This window comes from Pseudophryne corroboree, chromosome 1, assembly GCF_028390025.1.
Source record: "Pseudophryne corroboree isolate aPseCor3 chromosome 1, aPseCor3.hap2, whole genome shotgun sequence".
NCBI lineage: Eukaryota > Metazoa > Chordata > Amphibia > Anura > Myobatrachidae > Pseudophryne > Pseudophryne corroboree.
The window spans coordinates 515,211,652-515,233,156 of NC_086444.1; the positions used below are offsets into that span (position 1 = coordinate 515,211,652).

A 21,505-nucleotide genomic window follows, 5' to 3' on the forward strand; every position below is an offset into this window, starting at 1 on the left:
TTACAAAAAAAAAATCACTTTTATTTTAAATTGAATGTTTTTTCCTAAATATATCCAATCGCTTCCTTATCTTTCCTGTAGTAAAAAACAAATGACACAACTGAAAGGTTCCATTTTATTTTATATTAACGTTTAAAAACAAAAGTTATTGTGTTTGGTTTCCATTATATAAAAATTAATGACAAAAAAGTTCATGAGTGTGCAGATGATTGAGATGTACTACTTTGATAACCCCTAACAGTGGGAGGAGAACACGACAACAGAACCGTATAAAGAAAACAGCCAGGCACAAAGTTTCATAACTGCACAAAAGGAGCCAAGCAGATAGGAACTGGAGAGTGGTGACTGAACAAGACAATGTGCTTTGCTCAGCAGCTGTTGTTGGCTTTTCTGGCCTGTATTTTCTTTTTCAAGTACCTAAAAATAATATGGAAAGCAAGAAGTCTCCCACCTGGACCCACTCCCTTCCCAATTATTGGGAATCTGTGGACGATCAGCTTCAACATGTATCCAGATATTTTCAGCAAGGTATTGTCTCTGCAATTTGTTAATATTAAATCTACAGTATAAGCAAACATAGGGGGGATTCCTGTTGCCTGGAGTTCCCCCTCCAACAGTGGGCAGGCCAGTGGTGTGAATCATTATCACAATAGTAGTAGTATGTAATACAATTTTTTGCAGTAACTAAGAGATCTGGAAAGTATGTATTACTAGGGATCCCTGAGGGCTAATTTTAGGAAACACTGCTATAGAAATCTATAGTGTGAATTAATAATGCTGTATTACGTACACTGTACAGTGTATAGGGAGAACAATTTACAAATACAGTATGTCAAGGGCCAGTGGTAGAAAATTTTGCAGCTCTGTCAGACTCCAGGACTTGCTATAAAATGCTCCACAGAGTGTGGACTTGGGGCCTAATTCAGACTGGATCGCTGCAGCGGCAGCGATCGCAGTCTGAAGCCCTTTGCGGAGTGCGCATATGCAGCGGGTGTACTGCACGTGCACACCCCGGGAGCACAGTGAGATGCTAACAGCTTCTCAGGGCTGCGATCACCTCTGCCTGATTGACAGGCTGAGGCAGTCGCAGGGCGGGAGGGGGCGTGCCAATGGCACTAGAACACTGTTGGCGGGTCACGGTCCGGACAACGCAGGCGCGTCCGGACCGTTATGGGGGCGGGCCGTGGTGCTGAGTGACGTCACACACAGCTGCTGTGACCCGGGACGCAGCGGGTAGCTGCCTGCCAGCACGCAGGAGCTGCGCTGGCAGGGAGCTACTCAGTGGGTGCAAAACATTGCCGCTGGCGATGCTTTTGCACCCTTGTGGGGGGGGGGGGGCCTGACATGCGGGGCAGACTAGCCCTGTGCTGGGCATCCCCCCGCATGTCCGAGAAACTGATCGTAGATGTGCTAAATTTAGCACATTTAAGATCAGATCTGAATTACCCCCTTGGTGCTCACATCTAAGAAAAATATTTTCAGCTCAGGCGGGTTGGCCATATTGCCACATTGAAATGCTTACTGTGATCACTGCCCTGTATATGTCTGAAGTATTATATACAATGCACTTTGTATAAGGCAGACGCCTGTTATGTGCTAATTATTCCATTTTCAAGGGTTGGCTACACTCACTCTTAAATGAAGCAGTGACACTGAAATGTACGGAAAAGGTGTAAAAAAGTGACCATTGGTGCCCCATAAAGGATGTCAAAGGTTTATTTTACCAAAAATGAAAATCCGTGTAGTAGTATGTAATTTATAGCAGGGATAACAAGTTATTAACATAACACTCAATATACATAAAAAGGAGTAAAAACATAAAACTTCACAATATTAAGAAAGTCCCTTATCTTATTTAGAGTATGAGATCAGCCAGGGGTGGTTCAACGCGTTTCGTTCAGTGGACTTCATCAAGGGTAAGAAACGCGTTGGTCTGGGACATACTGGCAATTTTGGTTTGGGGCACCGGTGATCGCTTCTTTTTCCCATTGTCTGTACAAAACTTACTGCTGCGGCTTACCACCGCTAATACATTTGGGATGAAGCTTACGCCCTAGAAAAGTGAAGGGAGTGCTACCATAGTCATAACACCCATGTGCTAAGAAGAAACATTCACATTTGGCGCTGTATTCATCCATTTTCTGTCCATAAATTATTTATATTTAATAATTACAGTAAAGTGAATTTCTACAATCTGTAGACAATGAGAGACGTATGAAAACTGGTGCACATTAACAAGGTTCTGTCATTTTGCTAGTACAGTTTAGAAAATGAATTCAATGACTGATAGCTATGGTCTTCCACACCTTTTTCTATTCATCTTTATTAATAAATATTCTGGTAAGTGTTGTATAGCTGAATGGGAACATTTTATTGTGGTATCATAAAGATGACTAAATGGTGGATAATCTTTATTTTCTAATATATCACAAGTCACAACACAATCTCACATCAGACTAATTGCTGATTATCTGTAGAAAGTAATCATACTATATGAAACAGGTGTTAGTGGGCTATATACATACTTGTGTAAAGACCACATGCAATATTACTATTACAGTTGGCAAAGCTTTATGGCAACATTTACACTATTTGGCTTGGCCAGACACCCATCGTGGTGCTACATGGATATCAGGCTGTGAAGAATGGCATCGTCACTCACTCTGAAGAGTTGTCTGGGCGTCCAGTTTCTAGCTTCATGTATGACATTACAGCAGGAAAAGGTGCGGTTACCTATTTTCACATAAAGAAGATTGATTAACAAAGACAGGGCTTGGCAGAGAAATAGATAGGGGTTACCTGACAAATAGGGCGGGATGTAATGAAGTCTGAAGGCAGGATGCCAGCCTAACTCGGACATTTTCTTAAAGGGTCAATCATGCACAAGGCATTGTTTAGCCTTGTACATGATTGCCCCTTTAAAAAAAAGTCTGAGTTCGGCCGGCATCCAGCACGGCCGCCGTGCTTGGACTTCATTACATCCCACCCATAATATTAGAAACATCCATTTAATGGGAAACTTGTGGTGCAGTGAGGACTTTTCTTAAGTGGTTGAATAAATTGGGGGTTTTCCCTTCCATTTTCTTTTGGTGTTGGGATATAGTTGCCATATAGAGTACAGGGTATATTCCACATTGGTACCATGCATTATTAAATCTGGGCATAGGGGTGGTACAACTTGGCAAGAGGGTCAGTAACACCTGGTGCAGTAAATATCCCCCCTCATTGTGCAAAAAGGGGGTGTAGCCTCGCGTGAAGCCCCCATTGACATCATTCTGGAGGCTTGCCCCCGGAGACTACACTGCCGGATTCTTCTCAGTGACAGGAGCCAAGTGCTGCACGATAATGTCACAGTGCAGCACCCGGCTCCCTGTCAGTAAAGAGGAGCTGGCATTTTGGTGTAACACGCTGGAAGGGTGACACCCAGGTGTGGTCCACACACCCCTAATGACGCCTCTGTACACATACTGTCCTTTGCTAAGTCAAATCTAAAATTAGAAACTTTCCATTAAATATTTAAAAATTTATTAAAATGATAAAAGATAATTTTTATTCTTGCCCCTACAGGTATCGCAGTTTCTAATGGACACAACTGGAAACAACAGAGACGCTTTAGTCTCATGACATTACGAAATCTTGGACTAGGTAAACGTGGACTGGAATCACGAATTCAGGAAGAAGCTCGGTGCCTAGTAGAGTCCTTTGCTGCCCAGAACGGTATACTGTTAACATATTTGCGGACTTTAGTTATCTCCTGACAGCTTTGGGGACAGGGTCGACTCTACACATCAATAGGCTCCATCTCCATTTCCACAAAATGCTGGGTCTATAGGAAGGGGGAGGGTTTTTAAAATGAAGCCATTTGTGTTATTTTAGCCCCGCCCTATCCCATATGGGCTGGCAATTTCTGCTGCTATTATCTCCCCACCAATCCACTTAACTAGGAAGCGGGTGCGATAAGGGAGATCCTTCTACCCTTTCCGGGGGGGGGGGGGGGTTGGTAGGTTGGTAGGCAAGTATGACTGTTAACAATATATGCTTAGAAAACTGTATTAATTTATTTAATAGTTTTATACAACATACACAATAGCCTATATCATATTACTGGGTGTCAGAATATCTGGAAGTATATGGTATCAGTAGAGTATACAAGAGAATCTCAGTGGCAGCAACACAAAAAACAGGTCATACAGTATCTCTATCTCTCTCTGATACGGTTCCACCTTGATCACTAAGCTAATCACTAACCTATGTAAGGTCCAGAATACAGCTGGGTTACTTAGGCGACACAGCGTGACGTCTTTGGATAGCAACTCCTAGCTCCAGGTGTTGATGCAGTGGTTTAAAAGTTATGGCAGTGTGTACTTTATGTCTTCCTTATTTACACTGATGACATAAGTGATCAGCTACCCAGGGCCATTTCTAGACAGTTTGGCTCCCAGTGCGAATGATAAAAAATAATGATCATACAACTCCCATAAGCATTCTAAAATATAAATATTAGTGTGTGCCCAAAAAAAGGGGCATGGCCTCACTATAGTGGGCATGGCCTCTCTATAATGAGCGTGGCCTTGCAGGGAAAGAGCACCTTCCACCCCAGTTTATATGCTCCACACAGTAATGCCCCTTGTACCATATGCCCCACACAGTAATGTCCCTTGCACCATATTATGCCCCACACTGTAATGCACCTTGAACCATATTATGCCCCACACAGTAATGCCCCTTATATCATATGCCCCAATATTAATGCCCCTTGTATCATAGCCCCACACAGTAATGCTCCTTGCACCATAGCCCCACACAGTAATGCCCCTTATATCATATGCCCCAATATTAATGCCCCTTGTATCATAGCCCCACACAGTAATGCTCCTTGCACCATAGCCCCACACAGTAATGCTCCTTGCACCATATTATGCTCCACAGTTGTGCCCTGCCCTGTCACCTTAATATGCCTCACTCACATAATAATGCCCCACTACTACCTGCTCTTTGACAGGATTTTCATGCCGCTGACGCAGTCTTCCTCAACAGTGATCCCCCTCCCCGCTGCTCGTCAGTGGTCCTGCGGTCCCAGCACTTGCTGCTTCTAGTGAATCTCCCTCCCAAATGGCCATTTTGGGAGTGACATTTTCAACAGATTTCCATGCAGACGGCTCTCATCCATTACCAGCTTTTCATCCCATCCAGTCAGATCTAGTAGATTATCTGCCAGATAATTATATGGTATGCAGTTGAGTTGCTGGCAGTCGGGATACCGGTGGTCAGTATACCGACACCGGGATCCCGACCGCTGACAATGCCGATAGCCGGAATCCCGGCTAACAAGGACTATTCCCACTTGTGGGTGTCCATGAGACACATAGAGTAGGAATAGAACCTGTGGCAAGCGCAGCGAGCCACCGAGCTTGCAGCGTGGTGAGCCAGCAAGGAGACTCTTTGCGCTCGCCCCACTGCAGCATACTTGCCTACCTGACCCTCTCCATGAGGGAGAAAATGCTCTGTTCCTGGACTTTCCTGGTAATGTATGATTGCCATCACCTGTGGTGAAACACCTTTCTTATCAATTAAGTAGCTCACCACAGGTGATGGCAATCATACATTACCAGGAAAGTCCAGGAAAAGAGCATTTTCTCCCTCATGGAGAGGGTCAGGTAGGCAAGTATGCACTGCAGGCATACTGACGTTCGGGATGCCATTGTGGGTATACTGATGGCCGGTATCCCAATCGGCGGTAAATCATACTGATCCCAATTGTGTGGTGTATGCCCAGCTTAAGTGTTCCTTGTGCCGTACCTCCTGTCCTGCAGTGTTCTCAAGATTAAGCTCCATGCAGACTTCAGCTTCCAAGCTACAGCATGTGTTCGAAATCCAATCTGCTGACTGATTATGCACCTGAGGATTGTCTGACTGTGGAGTTTGCAGACTCCTGATTATTGCAGAGTTAATGTACAGCTGGAATTGCTAGACCTGAACTGTACAGTTCTTATGGTGGTATTGTCTCAATTTCCTTTGCAAGTTCATAAAGGATTCCACGCCAAAGTTTTCTCCAGAATTGGGGATGTGTCAGGATTCTGATTTTGTCTGTCTCCGGCGGGGGCGCTAGTGGGTCAGTGTTGGTGTGACGTAATACACGAGGAGACCGAAGAATAGTCCTGCGCATAGGCGCTGATATTTATTATGTCACAGGGATCACAAAGCAATTGAATAACAGGTGCAGTGGAATGCAATTGCAGTGGAATGCAAAACCAGAAATAACAGGAAATAAATATTCAAAAGTCTCTGGTAACTATGATTGAAACAAACAGAACTCCGGTAATTGTAAACAGCACACAGTCTCAGTATAACTCGGGATGAAATAACTTTGGAAAAACAGAACTCTGATAACTGTACAGTATCTATGAAGCACAAGTCCAGATAGCCTAACGGGCTTAAGCAGGAGACAGTCTCTAAGCAAATAGATGTTAACTGCTGAGATGCACAGATGGTAACTGATAATGAGTGCACAGGTAGATAATGATAAAACACCTGAGGAGAGTCTCTTACTGCTGGTGGATTGTGGCTGGCTGTGGCTGGAGTTTGTAGTTCCACAGGAACACTGGAACAGGGAGACAACTTGGAGATGCCAGAAATAGGAGATTGCTGGAAACAAAGGATTGCAGACTGGAACCTGGAACTGGAAACTGGATCTGGAACTGCTGGGACCTGTAGTTCCACAGGTCCAATACACAGGGGTATCTCTGTGTAAGAGGTGCGGCTGCGCGTGTGGTGGTGCCTGCTGCCGTGCAGGTGTAGTTTCGGTACTCACCAGGCGCCGCTCTCTCTCACCTTCAGGTACCGGAACCTTCAACGGACCTGGCAAATCTTCCGTCGGATCCGGACACGATGACCTAGGAGGAAGGAGATTGCTGAGTGCCGTCCTCCTGACTGTGGACCGAAACGCCCTCCGGAGCCGAGGAAAATAGTGCTTTCGGGCTAGGTAAGGGTCATCCCAGGCGTCCGCCTCAGAGCCCGAATTTCACCTATTGGCACTCTCGCACCAGGTGGAAATTCTACCTTGCACCGGCGTGCAAGGCTCACCGTTCGCCCTGAAAGAAGGGAGACAGATAGGGACACACACAGAAGGAACACACAGACCGATGTTACTCACCGTCCTACGTCTTGTACTCCGATCTTCTCCACTTACAGGTCCCTGTAAGGAGGCAAAGAGAGAAACAGCCGTGCAGGGCCTCACTCTAACCTAGTGTGCATCCGCTACACTAACTACATAAACAAAGCCCTCAAACTGGCTCAAGTGTGGGTGGTGCAACACAAACTATGCACAAACTCTAAACAACACTATGCCCTGCACGGTAACAACACACATCAGAGTACATCAAACGGTGCGATTCCTTTAGATCCCTACCTGCACTCTGGGGGGTGGACGCCACACAGCCTACCCACCTCCTGTACCTTCCATTATGTGGGCCTCAGGCCAAGCGAGCCTGTCTACCTAATCGCCTCAGGGTGGCCTGGACCTAGTGCCCAGTGCCACCTCTATTCACCTCGGGGGAAACACTTCTTCACTGGGCCTAGCGCCCCCTGACTGCACACAGGCCGGAGGCCTGGCTTCACCCACGGGCCTAGCGCCCGCCTAACTTGTCCCTCGTTGGGTGACCTGGGCCTAGTGCCCAGGGTCCCCTTATGCTGCCCTAATTGGCCAGAATACACTACGGCCTAATGCCCTCTACTGCCCCACAGGCCTATTGCCTGATATGCCCCTCGGGCCTAATGCCCGCCTACTCGTCCCACAGGCCTGTGGCCTGACTATTCCTATGGGCCTAGTGCCCAAACTGTGCCCCCAGGCCTAGTGCCTGCCAATCTGGGCCACGGGCCGGGGGGTCCCCCGACTACACGTGCCCACGGGCCAGGAGGGCCTGACTAAATGTCCCCCACGGGCCAGGAGGGCCCGAATATATGTCCAAAAGGGCCGGAAGGGCCTGACTGTGCCCACGGGCCTAATGCCCGAACACCCGGTGGTCTAGGGAGGAGCGGGTACAGGTGCACCTGAGAAGGGCCTACCTGACCCGCTGGGAGAGGCACCAGGGGGAAGCTTCGTCAGCTCTTTTCCTTTCCACCCCTGGTGACCTCTCCGGCGCTCCATTTCAATCTTCGGCCGCTGGCCCGTCCTGGTCAGCGGCGCCGCCGTCGCCTCGCCGCGTCCAGCCGCCGCTGGACATCTCCTTTTCCGGGACTGGAGTCTTCAGGCCTCTTCCGCGGCCACCCGAGCTCTTCGGCGCTCTTCCGCGCGCCCTCCGTCGTCGGCTCCCGCGAGGCGTCTTCTCCCTTCGCGCTCCCGCGCGCGGTCTTTTCTCCTGGCTCCCGCCCGGCGCCTGACGTCAGATGGCGGGGCCTGTGATGCGGCGAGCGCCGTTTGGCTCACGCCCCGCGTTTGAAAAGTCGCCGGCGGCGCTTCTCATTGGCGGCCCAAGCGGCGCCAAGTTCAAAGCCCGCCGCACCGCTACCCGCCGCCAGCTTGGTGCAGGGAAACATCTGATCCCTGCACCAGACACCCGCCGCCGCACACCCAGCGCCTCTGATGTGCCCACAGGGCACATCTCTACATCTGCAGACAGAGGACTGCAAACAGGAGACGCCTGTTCACAGAATGTGACGTGTTGTCCAAGGCGATGAGACTGAGCCAGGAACTGGAGTTTATATCCCTTGGTCTGTGATGATTGGATGTTGCATCTGTGAGGACACACCCTGCTGGATTAGGTGTTCAGATCAGCTGTGGGTTAGCTGAAGCACTGTGTACTCCAGGCTGCAGTAGACTGAAAACTGGAACTGGAACAGAACTGAACTGCTGGAACCTGTAGTTCCACAGTAGTGATGCGATGGAGAATGCAGATTCCTGACAGGATGGACACAGCCATGACAGTTTGGATCAGGTAATCAGTCTAACACCAACTGGAAGACAGTCTGTGCGGTGTCATCCTAGTCATTCTTCACCTGTTCCAGCCCGGTCCCAGCATTGACTGGTTCTAGCCCAGTCCCAGCATTCACCAGTTCCAGCCTGATCCCAGCATTTACCGGTTCCAGCCCGGACTTAGCGTTCACCAGTTCCAGTCCGGTTAAGCAAATACTGGTTCCAGCCCAGTTCCAGCAAATACCAGTTCTAGCCCAGACACAGTATATATATCTGTCTGGTTCTCTAGTACTGCAGCCGAGCCCCAGCTATCATGCAAACCGGTCCTGCCCCACAGTCCGGTTCTCAGGTATTCTGTTTCCGATCCACAGTATCCAGTGTCTAGGCCTTCCTGCAGTCCGTGTTTTATAGCCACAGTTGATCATTATCCAGCCTTCCAGCAGTCCATCTTTTCTAGTCACAGTTATTCGGATCCTCGTTTTCCGTAGTTCCTGTTTTCAAGCCTCAACAACTCAGACTTCATTCTTCAGCAGTTTGTTTTCAAGCCTCAGCAATTTAGTCGCTACAAAAACCACACCATGTCCAGGTCATCCACTTTCTGAGGAATTCCAGGTCTGGGTCTGGTTTATGGTATGGCAGGAGGACCCAGATCCATAACCAGACATTTTGGTGCCCTGTGCCAGAAAGAGAATTGGTACCCCCCTCCTACCCCCATATTTTTAATAGGGACAGCACGAGCCTCTAGAAAAGGGGTGTGGTCTCCTGGGGAAGGGCATGGCCACACAATAGTAGCCTCAATTCAAATTACGCCACACAGTAGTGCCCCTTTTTCACATTACACCGCATAGTAGTATCCCTTATTCACATTACGCCACACATAAGAACACCTTATTCACATTACGCTACACAGTAGTACCCCTTATACACATTATGCCCACACTGTATTAGTGTCCCTTACACGTTATGCCCACACAGTAATACCCCTTATACACGTTATGCCCACACAGTTTTAGTGCCCCTTACACACATTATTCCCAGGGCCAGATTATAGGAAGGGAAACAGTGGAGGTTGCCCCAGGTCCCTCACACACTGTCCCACAGAGCTATTAAAACTGGAGCACAGCATTTAGCTGTGTCTCCATTCCCCCTCCTCTTCGTCAGCTCAGCTATTCCTTGACATCGGCTGCCGAGGAGCTTCTCACTACAGTCAGTATTGCGGGATAGTGATGTCAAACCCCGTGAGACAGTGTTTCAGAGCTCTACAAAAGCTGACTCAGCTGAATAAACACAGTCTCAGCGTGGTTTCCCAGCTCCCTACTCTCCTAGCCTGGTCAGTGGAAGCCGCTCTGCATAAGGGAGACAGGTAACGGTGTGTGTGTGTGTGTGTGTGTGTGTGTGTGTGTGTGTGTGTGTGTGTCTGTGTGTAAACCTGGCACTGCAGGGGCATAGTATTAGCGTCTGCATATGGGGGGGGGGTAACCACAAGCAAAACAAACCTTAATCCCGCCCTGGTTATGCCCACACAGCAGTGGTGCCCACATTATGCCCACACAGTGGTAGTGTCCCTTACACAAGTTATGTCACACAGCAGTAGTGCCCCTTGCACACATTAAACCCACACAGTAGTAGTGCCCCATACACAGTTATACCCACACAGTAGTAGTGCCCCCTACATACATTATGCCCACACAGTAGTGCAGAAAAGGACAGGACAAAATGAGAACTTGATTATTGTAACAATCCCTAGTTACATACTAAGGGCAAATCACTTTTAGCGTAAACCAAATGATGTAACTAAACATCCATGACAGGACTACACACACACACACACACACACACACTGTACATACAATACACACACACACACTCACATATACACACAGAGAAGTGACACTCTGGCGAGAGTATTAGAGTAACAACTGTGGCTGGGTGACAGGACTGATGTTGGCCGCACTCTCTCTCTCTCTGCCTGCACCCTCTGTGTATGGGAACCCATGGAGAATCCTTTCCCACTCCTTGGGCAGCACTGTTGGGTGGGGCATGGCGGGGGCTAGGGTGGATATCTCCCGGAGGGTCACTGCTGCTCTCCTCCTCAGAGATCTCTGGAGCTTGAGCGGCACATTGATTAGACGCAGCAGGCAGGTAGGCAGGCCTCAGGATGGGATGTAGCTGCAGGTGTAGTTCTTCATTTCACTATCTTAGTGCTCCTGGTCCTGATGGGGTCGGGGCAGTTGCGGTCCGTGCAGGTTAATTAGATTTCACTTATGGTGTTTTGACTAATGTCGGCACAAAGAAGTTAGATATCATGGCAGTGGCCAGATTTGCCCACAGGGCATCTGCGCTCTGTGCTGTGGCACCGGCTGCATCACCCTAGTTACCGCCCTGGGAGGACCCCATGCTTTGTGTTATAGCATAGGGTCAGCCTGGTGCTGGTTATAGGAAAATAAGGAGAGTTATGGTAGACTTACCATGGTTAACTATCTTTCTGCAAGGTACACTGTGTTCCACAGGGAATACATCGGGGTGTAGAGTGGATCTTGATCCAGAGGCACCAACAGGCTAAAGCTTTAGGCTGTCCCAGGATACATTGGGGCCTCCTCTGTTACCCCGCCTCCAGGCACTGTGAGCTCAGTTTCGTTAACCAGTCCAATGTAGGAGCAGGTAAGAGAGAAGGCAGATGTTAGTCACATAGAACCACATTCTCACGACAGGAGAAGGGACCAGCGGCTAATGCCATACAAACTCATAGAAGCTAGGTTCGTCAGGGTGGACGCCCTGTGGAACCCAGTGTACCTTGCAGAAAGAGAGTTAACCATGGTAAGTCTACCATAACTCTCCTTATCTGCAGCAGGGTACACTGTGTTCCGCAGGGAATACATCGGGGGATGTCCTAAAGCAGTTCCTCAAGGGAGGGGAAGTGCCTTATCGGGTATGAGAACCCGGTGTCCAAAGGAAGCATCCTGGGAGGCAGAAGTATCAAAGGCGTAGAACCTAATGAACGTGCTCACTGAAGACCACGTAGCTGCCTTGCACAATTGTTCTGCAGCCGCGCCACAGCAGGCCGCCCAAGAAGGTCCAACAGACCGAGTAGAATGGGCTTTAATAGTAGCAGGAGTTGGGAGTCCAACCTGCGCATAAGCTTGTGCAATCACCATTCTAATCTATCTAACCAAGGTTTGCTTATTCGCAGGCCAGCCACGTTTGTGGAAACCAAACAGTACAAAAAAGGCATCTGACCTCCTGATTGAGGCAGTCCTGTCCACATATATACGGAGAGCCCTTACCACATCCAAAGACCGCTCTTTGGGGGACAAGTCAGAAAAGATAAAGGCCGGAACCACAATCTCTTGATTAAGGTAAAAAGATGATACCACTTTAGGTAAGTAACCTGGGCGAGTTCTCAGAACTGCCCGGTCACGATGGAATATCAGAAAGGGTGGACGACAGGACAAAGCGCCTAAGTCCGACACCCTTCTAGCAGAGGCAATAGCCAGCAGAAACATGACCTTGGCTGTCAACTGACTCAAGAGGTTCAAATGGAGACTCTTGCAGGGCATTCAGGACAACAGACCGATCCCATGGAGCCACAAGTGGGACATAGGGAGGCTGAATCCGTAACACACCCTGAGTGAATGTATGAACGTCAGGTATAGACGCAATTTTTCTCTGAAACCACACTGACAAGGCAGATATGTGAACCTTGAGGGAGGCCAGATGAAGGCCTAAATCCATGCCTTGTTGCAGGAAAGCCAGGATTCTGGATGTTTTGAATCTGTATGCATCATAGTTCTTATCAGCACATCAGGTGAAGTAAGAATTCCAGACCCTATAATAGATCCGAGCAGACGTCGGCTTACGGGCTTTCAACATAGTTTGGATGACCGCCTCAGAGAATCCTTTGGCTCTCAGGAGTGATGCTTCAAGAGCCACGCCATCAAAAGCCAGTCTGGACAAATCTGGATAGTCGAGGAGGTCTGGTCGTTAATGAAGTAGAAGAGGACGCTCTGTCAATAGACCCTGCAGGTCTTAGAACCAATGCCGTCTGGGCCATGCCGGAGCAATTAATAGTAGTACTCCTCCTTCTTGCTTGAACTTCCACAGGACCCTGGGCAGGAGTGACACTGGAGGGAATATGAAAGGCAGCTGAAAGTTCCATGGAATGGCTAATGCGTTCATGAACGCTACTTGAGGATCTCTGGTCCTTGATCCGAAGACTGAAACTTTGTGATTGTGTCGAGACGCCATCAGGTCTACATCTGGTAGGCCCCACGTGTCCACTAGGAGTTGAAAGACTTCTGAATGAAGACTCCACTGTCTGGCGTGTACATCCTGATGACTGAGGAAGTGCGCTTCCCAGTTTAGGACACCCGGAATGAACACTGCTGATATTGCTGGCAGATGGCGTTCTGCCCATTGAAGGATTTTTGACACTTCCAACATTGCCATGCGACTTTGAGTGCCGCCTTGATGGTTGATGTATGCCACCGTGGTGGCGTTGTCTGACCGTACTTGAACAGGCCTGTTCTGTACCAGAGGCAGGGTGAGAGTTAATGCATTGAACTCCGCCAGCAGTTCCAGAATGTTTATCGGGAGGAAGGACTCCTCCTTGGTTCAACGACCCTGGAAAGAGTGTTGCTCCAACACCGCACGCCATCCCCGCAGACTGGCATCCATCATCAGCAGGACCCAGTTGGGGATCCAGAAGGGAAGGCCCCTGCTCAATTGCTGGTCCTGGAGCTACCAGGTCAGCGAATGACGAACCTCCGGAGTCAAGGTAATCATGTGAGATCTGATCCGATGAGGTAGGCCGTCCCACTTGAAAAGGATTAACCTCTGCAGAGGACGGGAATGAAATTGAGCGTACTCTACCATGTAGAAAGCCGACACCATCAGGCCAAGTACTTGCATCGCCGAGTGTATCGACACTCTGGGGTGACAGAGGAAGCATCTTATCCTGTCCTGAAGCTTCAGGACTTTCTCCGGAGACAGGAACAGACATTGACTGTGTGTGCCAAGGAGTGCCCCCAGGTGCACCATGCTCTGAGCTGGGACCAGCAAGGATTTCTTCCAATTGATGAGCCACCCGTGGGCTTGAAGGAAGCTTACCATCAGTTGCAGATGACTGAGGAGGACATCATGGGAGTTTGCCAGGATCAGCAAGTCATCCAGATACGGCAGGATCCTGACTCCCTGGCGACGGAGATGTGCCGTCATTACGACCATGACCTTGGTGAAGATCCGAGGAGCCGTAGCCAGTCCAAATTGCAGAGTGTCAGGTCTGTAATTGTGTTTGTTCCCGGAGGGGGCACTAGTGGGTCAGTGATGGTGCGGTGGAGGAAACGAGGAGGCTGTAGAAGATTCCTGCGCATGAGCGCAATTAAATTTATTTAGCACACAGGGATATGAACAGTCACTGAAGCACAATAAAATACTGATGGTATGAACAAAGAAGCTGATGGAGATATAACAGTCACAGGTGATGATCTGTAAACCAGTGACATTCATAAAAGTGATGACCGGCCTGAAAGCCGATGACAACAGGATCAAATATGCAGACGATAGTAATGCAACTGATGACAGTGAACACAGGCCAAAGTAACTCCGGAGATTGGTCTGGAAACCAACAGCATTAGATTCACACAGTCTGTATATATGCACCAGTCCACAAAGCCAAGCAAGGCCAAAGCAGGAGACAGTTTGTAATTGCAAGCTGGTTGTTTTAAGTGCCAGATGGAATAGCACAGTGCTGAACGCAGATAACACAGGTGAGAATGGTAAGTAGCACCTGGAGAGAGTCTCTTACTGCATGCAGAGGTGGAAGCTGACTGTGGAAGGAGTTGTAGCAGAGCTGGATGGCTGGAGCATGTAGTTTCACGGAGACACTGGAGCAAGGAAATCACTGGAAACAGAAGACTGGAGCCAGGAGACGCTGTACACTGGATGTGACGCGTTGTTCAAAGCAATGAGACTGAGCCGATGTTCTGGATTTATACCCCCTGGTCAGCAGGCATTGGATGCTTGAATCATGTGTGCAGAAACAGTGCAGGATTGGGTGTTACAGGTCAGCTGACCTCAAGTGTCATGGCAGCGCCCATGCTGCACAGATGGTGGGTACACACTAGATGGACTTCAGGGGTACACAATGACAATGGGCATTGCGCCCGCGGACAGAGCATTTACGCAGCCGCAAACTGGGGCCATGACCTCCGGAGGCCTGCACACCAGCGCGCCGGTAAGTGAGATGCCACTGAATGCCGATTCCTGACACAAAGCCTGGAACTGATAGTGTAGGTTGCCAATAGCAAACTGCAGATACTGCTGATGTGACTTGGCAATAGGTATAGGCAGGTACGCATCCTGAATATCCAGGGATACCATATAGTCTCCGGGTTCCATCGCCAGCACAATTGAGTCTCCATACGGAACTTGGACACTCTCACAAACTTGTTTAGTGATTTGAGGTTGAGTATAGGCCGGAATGACCCATTGGGTTTCTGGACTAGAAACAGGGTCAAGTAGTAACCACTGCCTCTTTGGGACAGAGGTACCGGCACTACCACTCCTGTATCCAGGAGGGAACTCGCAACCTGCTACAGAGTTTGCGCATTTAGTGGATCCGAAGGGATGACTGTGGTGCAAAGCTGGCGAGGGGGACATCTCTTGAAAGAGACTGCGTACCCGTGAGAGACAACTTCTCACACCCATACATCTGAAGTGGTCTTTAACCAGACCTGGGTGAACTGCAGAAGTCAGCCTCCCACCCTGGGGTCCCCCAGGGGGAGGCCCGCCCCGTCATGTGGCAGGCTTGTCTTGTTTAGAAGCAGGCTGACGCGCTGCCCAGGACTGCTTTGCCTTGGGCTTAGTGGTTTTGGAAACACGAGACTGTCTCGGGTATGCCTGACCTTTTGCTTTCCCTTGATGTCGAAAGAAACGAAAAGTGGTACCTTTTGCCTTCTGTGCAGAAGAATTAGCATTTGGGAGAGAGGCAGTCTTAGCAGCCGCCAGTTCAGATACAATTTTATTTAGGTCTTCCCCAAACAAGATGTCTCCCTTAAAAGGGAGTACCTCCAAGGTCTTTTTGGAGTCCAGGTCAACCTTGCATGACATCAACCACAGTATGAGGCGATCCAGGACAGACGTAGTCGACGCCTTGGCCGCCAACACACCTGCCTCAGAGGACGCCTCTTGAATATAATAAGAGGCGGTGGTGATGTGAGACAGGTATTGCCTGGCATTGTAAGATATATCATCGGTCAGCTCTTCCTCTAATGCCTGAATCCATGCTTCAATACCTATAGCAGCCGAGAAGGCAGCAATAGTGGGTCTATGTACAGCACCTATCAGGGAGTAAATAGATTTCAGGCATCCCTCCACACGCTTATCTGTCGGTTCTTTCAGGGAAGTGGCAGTGGTGACAGGCAGAGTGATTGACACCACTAGGCGGGTGACATGAGAATCCATCGGCGGTGAATCTTCCCACTTGTTACATAACTCTGCCGGGAGAGGATAGCAAGCTAAGGCCCGTTTGGAGAGAGGGAATTTCTTCCCTGGATTAGACCATGGTTCCTGTCTGATGTCTACCAATTGGTCAGAATGGGGTAATAGATTTTTTGCCAACTTCTGCCGTTTAAACATATCAGTTTTTTTGGTGACAGTAGTGGAATCCACATCATAAGTGATTTGTGGGATTTGCTTAATAGCAACCACTAGAGCAGGGGCGTCAACTTAAATTGTAGAATCCTCGTCAGAAACGCCTGATTCAGTGTCTGACAGGACAGTATGTTCCCCCTCCTCTTCAGATGAAACATCTGAGAGATTTGTGGATTGTGAGGAGGAAGCAGCCCGCTTAGATGACCCAGAGACACGGGATTGACCTGGGGTAGATTTTTGTCTGACCAAGGAATGAGTCAACTGCTGCAATTGGTTAGACAAGTTGTCCACCCAAAGCGGATTGACCACAGGGACTATTAGGCTGTAATGGTACAGGTGGTCCCATAGGGGGCGTTAGGCGTTCCACTAGAGTACCCAGTAGGTTTGAGAACGCGGCCCAGGGTGGCTCTTGATTGGTTAAAGGAGCCTCGGACTGATTAGGGGGTGTATGGCACATAATACACAGACCATCATACACAGCTTCCCACTCTGGTAAATCCTTGTTGCATGCTCTGCGTGATGCAGGAGCGTCCACAGACTTACTGCCCTTTCTGTTAGACATTGTACACAAATGCAACACAGAGCAGTTTAGTACGATGAGGCCAGATAGAGTATAATACCTGTGAATAAATCCGATAGTATGTGACTGAGTCCCCAGTACACACCTACAAATAAATCCGGTATTATGTGACTGAGTACACAGTAGAATACACTTATTAGGTAAATACTGTGACGCACTATATAAACGACCCTGACGCACCTAGTCCCTAAGGGTACAGAATATAGTGATAGATCTCTGGGAAACACGGAAAGTGAAACCTCACAGCAGATACAGGCACACACAATCACATTAGCAATGCAGATAATTATTATATGACAATAAAACTGCACTGAACTAATACATGCATATATATATATATATATATATATATAAAACACAGTGCGGTCCTAGACCAGAGGTATATATCAGAATACTCATACAATATAGTCTGTAATCTGTACACTTTTTCTTAACTAACGCTGTCTGTATAAAAACATGTAGAATACTCAAGTGTTTGTAAAGTGACAGCGCTGTATACAGGCGGCTTTATAAGGGAGACCTTTTCCCTGCAGTCCCGGAGCCCAGCCGCAGCTATACCTAAGATGGCGCCCAGCGTCTCAGTCAGGGAGTGAGGGAGAGTGTGAGGAAGCTCCAGGGCAGGAAAATCTGCAGTAGATGTCGCCCTGGGCCGGGGATGGGCTACAGGTCAAGTGCCAACTCCCCTATGCTGGGCCTCACTGCCGGTACTACGGAGCCTTATTAACAGGGGCGTTAGTCACCCGACCTGTACTCCTATGCCCTGGCAAATATAGTGGGGTCCCTGCTCGATGACAGTGTCCACGCCAGCATCGCAGTCCGTCTCCCTAGACATGCGATCGATCGGAATGCGATTTAATGGAGGGTCCCGCCTGGGGGACCCTCTTACCTGTTTCCCGTAGCAGCCACGCAAACCAGGAGAGCATCTGCGACCGTGTGCCTACAGCCGGAACATCTCCGCCGCAAGTACTCGGGAGCAGGCCGCGGGAGTATGCGACTTTGCTTGGGAGGTGACAGACGCTGCGCGGAATGTCACTCTGACATATAACAGTGCTGCGTCCCTTGGAGTCTTCTTAGAAAGCTTTTTCAGCGCAGCCCCCCTGTTAGGTGAACTGCTTCTATAGGCACAACTCGAAACTGAGCTCACAGTGCCTGGAGGCGGGGTTACAGAGGAGGTCCCAATGCATCTGGGACAGACTAAAGCTTTAGCCTGTTGGTGCCTCTGGATCAAGATCCACTCTACACCCCAATGTATTCCCTGTGGAACACAGTGTACCCTGCTACAGAAAGGTAGGATATCACAATGATTTTTCTCTATATTTTCCATGTACCAGCCCCAGATGAGAGGTCTAGGGCTGGTTTCTAATTTGGAGGATCCCTCGCTTTTTTTCCTCAAAATTTTAACGCTTTCTTTAGGTGGGTTTGCTGTAGTTTTTTCACTTTTGTATGCTGTCAGTTTTGATCTGAAAGATCCAAACCGACAGCATTTACAGCTGCAAAATACGATGATTACTATATATTGGGGGGGGGGGGGGGGGGGTTAGACACAAACACAGTTGCAATAATGGTTTTAGACTGTTTAGAACCAAAGCCAACCTTTAGTAAATTTACCCCCTCGTGTTTCGTCTGTATCTGACTTTATCATGGGACTACAAATACTAACAAGTACATATGAGGTTGAAAATGGAGGTGCAGACATGAGATAGAGGAAGATCCCGCTCATGAGAGTTTACAGCCTAGAGAGAGAGGGCTGTGTAGGGACAATAGGAGTTAGTGGGTCTAAAGCTGGGTACATACTAGGTCGATATATCATGTGTGTACCCCCAATATTCCGTGAATGACGTCGTTCACAGACATATCATGTCACATCTACACAGCCAATGAGCGATATATCTTCAGATATATCGGCACATCTGACTGTGTGTATAGGCGGTCCGTCGACTACTGTGGGGGACTGACGTCACAGCTCAGCAGGCAAATTCAAGTGCCCGTCCACCTGGGTTTCCTGACTGACACATCAAGCGGTCAATCTGTAAATGTGTACACTTACCTAAATCGGACGCTCAGTCGGCACGAAGGCTGGTCTGACGACATGTCAGTCAAGTGTGTACCCAGCCTAAGAGTAGAGATAGGACAGAAGATGGTTGCACAACCTTAGGGTGTAAAAATTATGAATTTATTCAGAATATAGATTGATTCATAATATATGACTACTAGCTGAATATCCGTGCTTCACTACGGGATGAGGATGGTTAATTTACGTTGGTTGGAGATGTAGTATATAGGCATATCTTGCTTCCCTGACCCGCTTTGTGTAGTGGCCGGACCCCTTTTTGGTCCCACTATACAACTATGTCTGTGGCTTCCTGCTGCTTCCATTTCCCTCCTCACATCATGTCAGTGCCCCTGTCACATGCAGCCCTGTCCTGCCTGACATATTATGCATCTCCTAAAATACTGTGTGCTGCCAGGGACCCTGCTTTTCCCACTATATAACTGTCAGTGTGTGGCTTCCTGCTACCTCCATTCCCCTCCTCACATCATGTTACTACCACTGTCACATGCAGCCCTGTCGTCACTAACATATCATGCATGTCCTGATATAGTCTGTGCTGCTGGGGCACCCCTAGGGGTGCTAGTGGTGTGTTACCCCCACAGTGTTTGTTCCCAGAGTGTAAGTCATATGTGTATGAAGTTTGGTGTAAATTGCTCCAGGCATTCCAGAGTTATGCTGTCTGCTGAAATACTCTGTGCTGCTGTCTCACCTATAAGGGGTGCTAGGAGTGTCTTAGCCCCACAGTGTTTGTTCCAAGATTGTAAGTCATATGTGTACCAAGTTTGGTGTAAATTGGTCCAGGCATTCCGGAGTTATGCTGTCTCCTGATATACTCTGTGCTGCTGTCCCACCCCTAGGGGTGCTGAGGGGTGTCTTACCCCCAGTGTTTGTTCCCATATTGAGAGTCATATGTGTACCAATTTTTGTGTACGTTGCTCCAGCCATTCCGGAGTTATGCTATTTCCTGATATACTCTGTGCTGCTGTCCCTGCTAGGGGTGTGTTACCCCACAGTGTTTGTTCCCAGAATGTAAGTCATATGTGTACCAAGTTTGGTGTAAATTGCTGCAGGCATTCCGGAGTTATGCTGGAAAATACATATACACATACATAAATACATACATACACACAAACATTTTTGGTGATTACCATCGATGGACAGTGACATTTGTAAAATCAGTTCTTAGCAAGCAGTTCTTAGCAAGCACCTAAGGAGAAGCTACCTGCCAAGTTTCAAGATTGTAGGCCTTGTGGCTTAAGAGATTTCATGATGAGTCAATCAGTGAGTCAATCTTCCTTTTTTGCTAATGACTTACTGCGCTAATAAAAATTCAGGTGCATAAATGAACGAGTACACACACTTCACTAGTTGATTTAAATACAGGTTGAGTATCCCTTATCTAAAATGCTTGGGACTAGAGGTATTTTGGATATCGGATTTTTCCGTATTTTGGAATAATTGCATACCATAATGAGATATCATGGTGATGGGACCTAAATCTAAGCACAGAATGCATTTATGTTACATATACACCTTATACACACAGCCTGACGGTCATTTTAGCCAATATTTTTTGTAACTTTGTGCATTGAACAAAGTGTATCTACATTAACATAATTCATATATGTTTCATATACACCTTATACACACAGCCTGAAGGTCATTTAATACAATACTTTTAATAACTTTGTGTATTAAACAAAGTTTGTGTACATTGAGCCATCAAAAAACAAAGGTTTCACTATCTCACTCTCACTCAAAAAAGTCCGTATTTCGGAATATTCCGTATTTCGGAATATTTGGATATGGGATACTCAACCTGTATCTTTATAACTCTTAATCAAAAAAGCTTATATATAGATAAATTGACAAACATTTAATATAATTTAAAATTGATTAATTAACGGCATCCAATTCTGTATAAGAAAAATATGTTTAAAAATAGTCACGTGACATTTGTCATATAAATACGACATAGCAGCAAACAACAAGTGTCTTCAATTATATCACTGTAGCATTTTTATGCTACTTTATGCATACTCTATGAGGAAGCACCCAAGGGTGCGAAACGCATTAGAATTTTACCCTTACTCCCAGGAAGGACTTTTCAAGCTAAAGCCATAACTTGTGCTCACGCTGATACCTGCTCCCAGCTTCAACCATCACGGACATCATTGTGACGCTGCACGCTAGAGGCGCCCACCGTGGACAGGTCATTTAAGGAAGAGCAGACAGCGAGCCAGGGACGTGGAGAGGCGAACGCGGTCCAGACACAGGAGGTATCTCCGGAGGCTGGTGCACACATCCAGGA

The 21,505-nt window shown here is 48.0% G+C and overlaps 1 protein-coding gene across 2 annotated transcripts in view; it reads left to right on the forward strand.

Annotated features, from left to right (window-relative positions):
* Positions 1-281: 281 nt before the first annotated feature.
* The window catches only part of LOC134896570 (cytochrome P450 2J2-like), a 129,277-nt gene continuing 108,053 nt past the window's right edge, over positions 282-21,505 (forward strand). Inside the window, exons 1-3 of one of the 2 annotated variants that reach the window (XM_063913928.1) lie at positions 282-528; positions 2,561-2,723; positions 3,568-3,717. In XM_063913928.1, coding sequence (XP_063769998.1) covers positions 358-528; positions 2,561-2,723; positions 3,568-3,717 — 484 coding nt within the window. In that variant the 5' untranslated portion in view covers positions 282-357. The remainder of the gene's footprint in view (positions 529-2,560; positions 2,724-3,567; positions 3,718-21,505) is intronic. The other variant, XM_063913929.1, reaches the window with a different exon arrangement.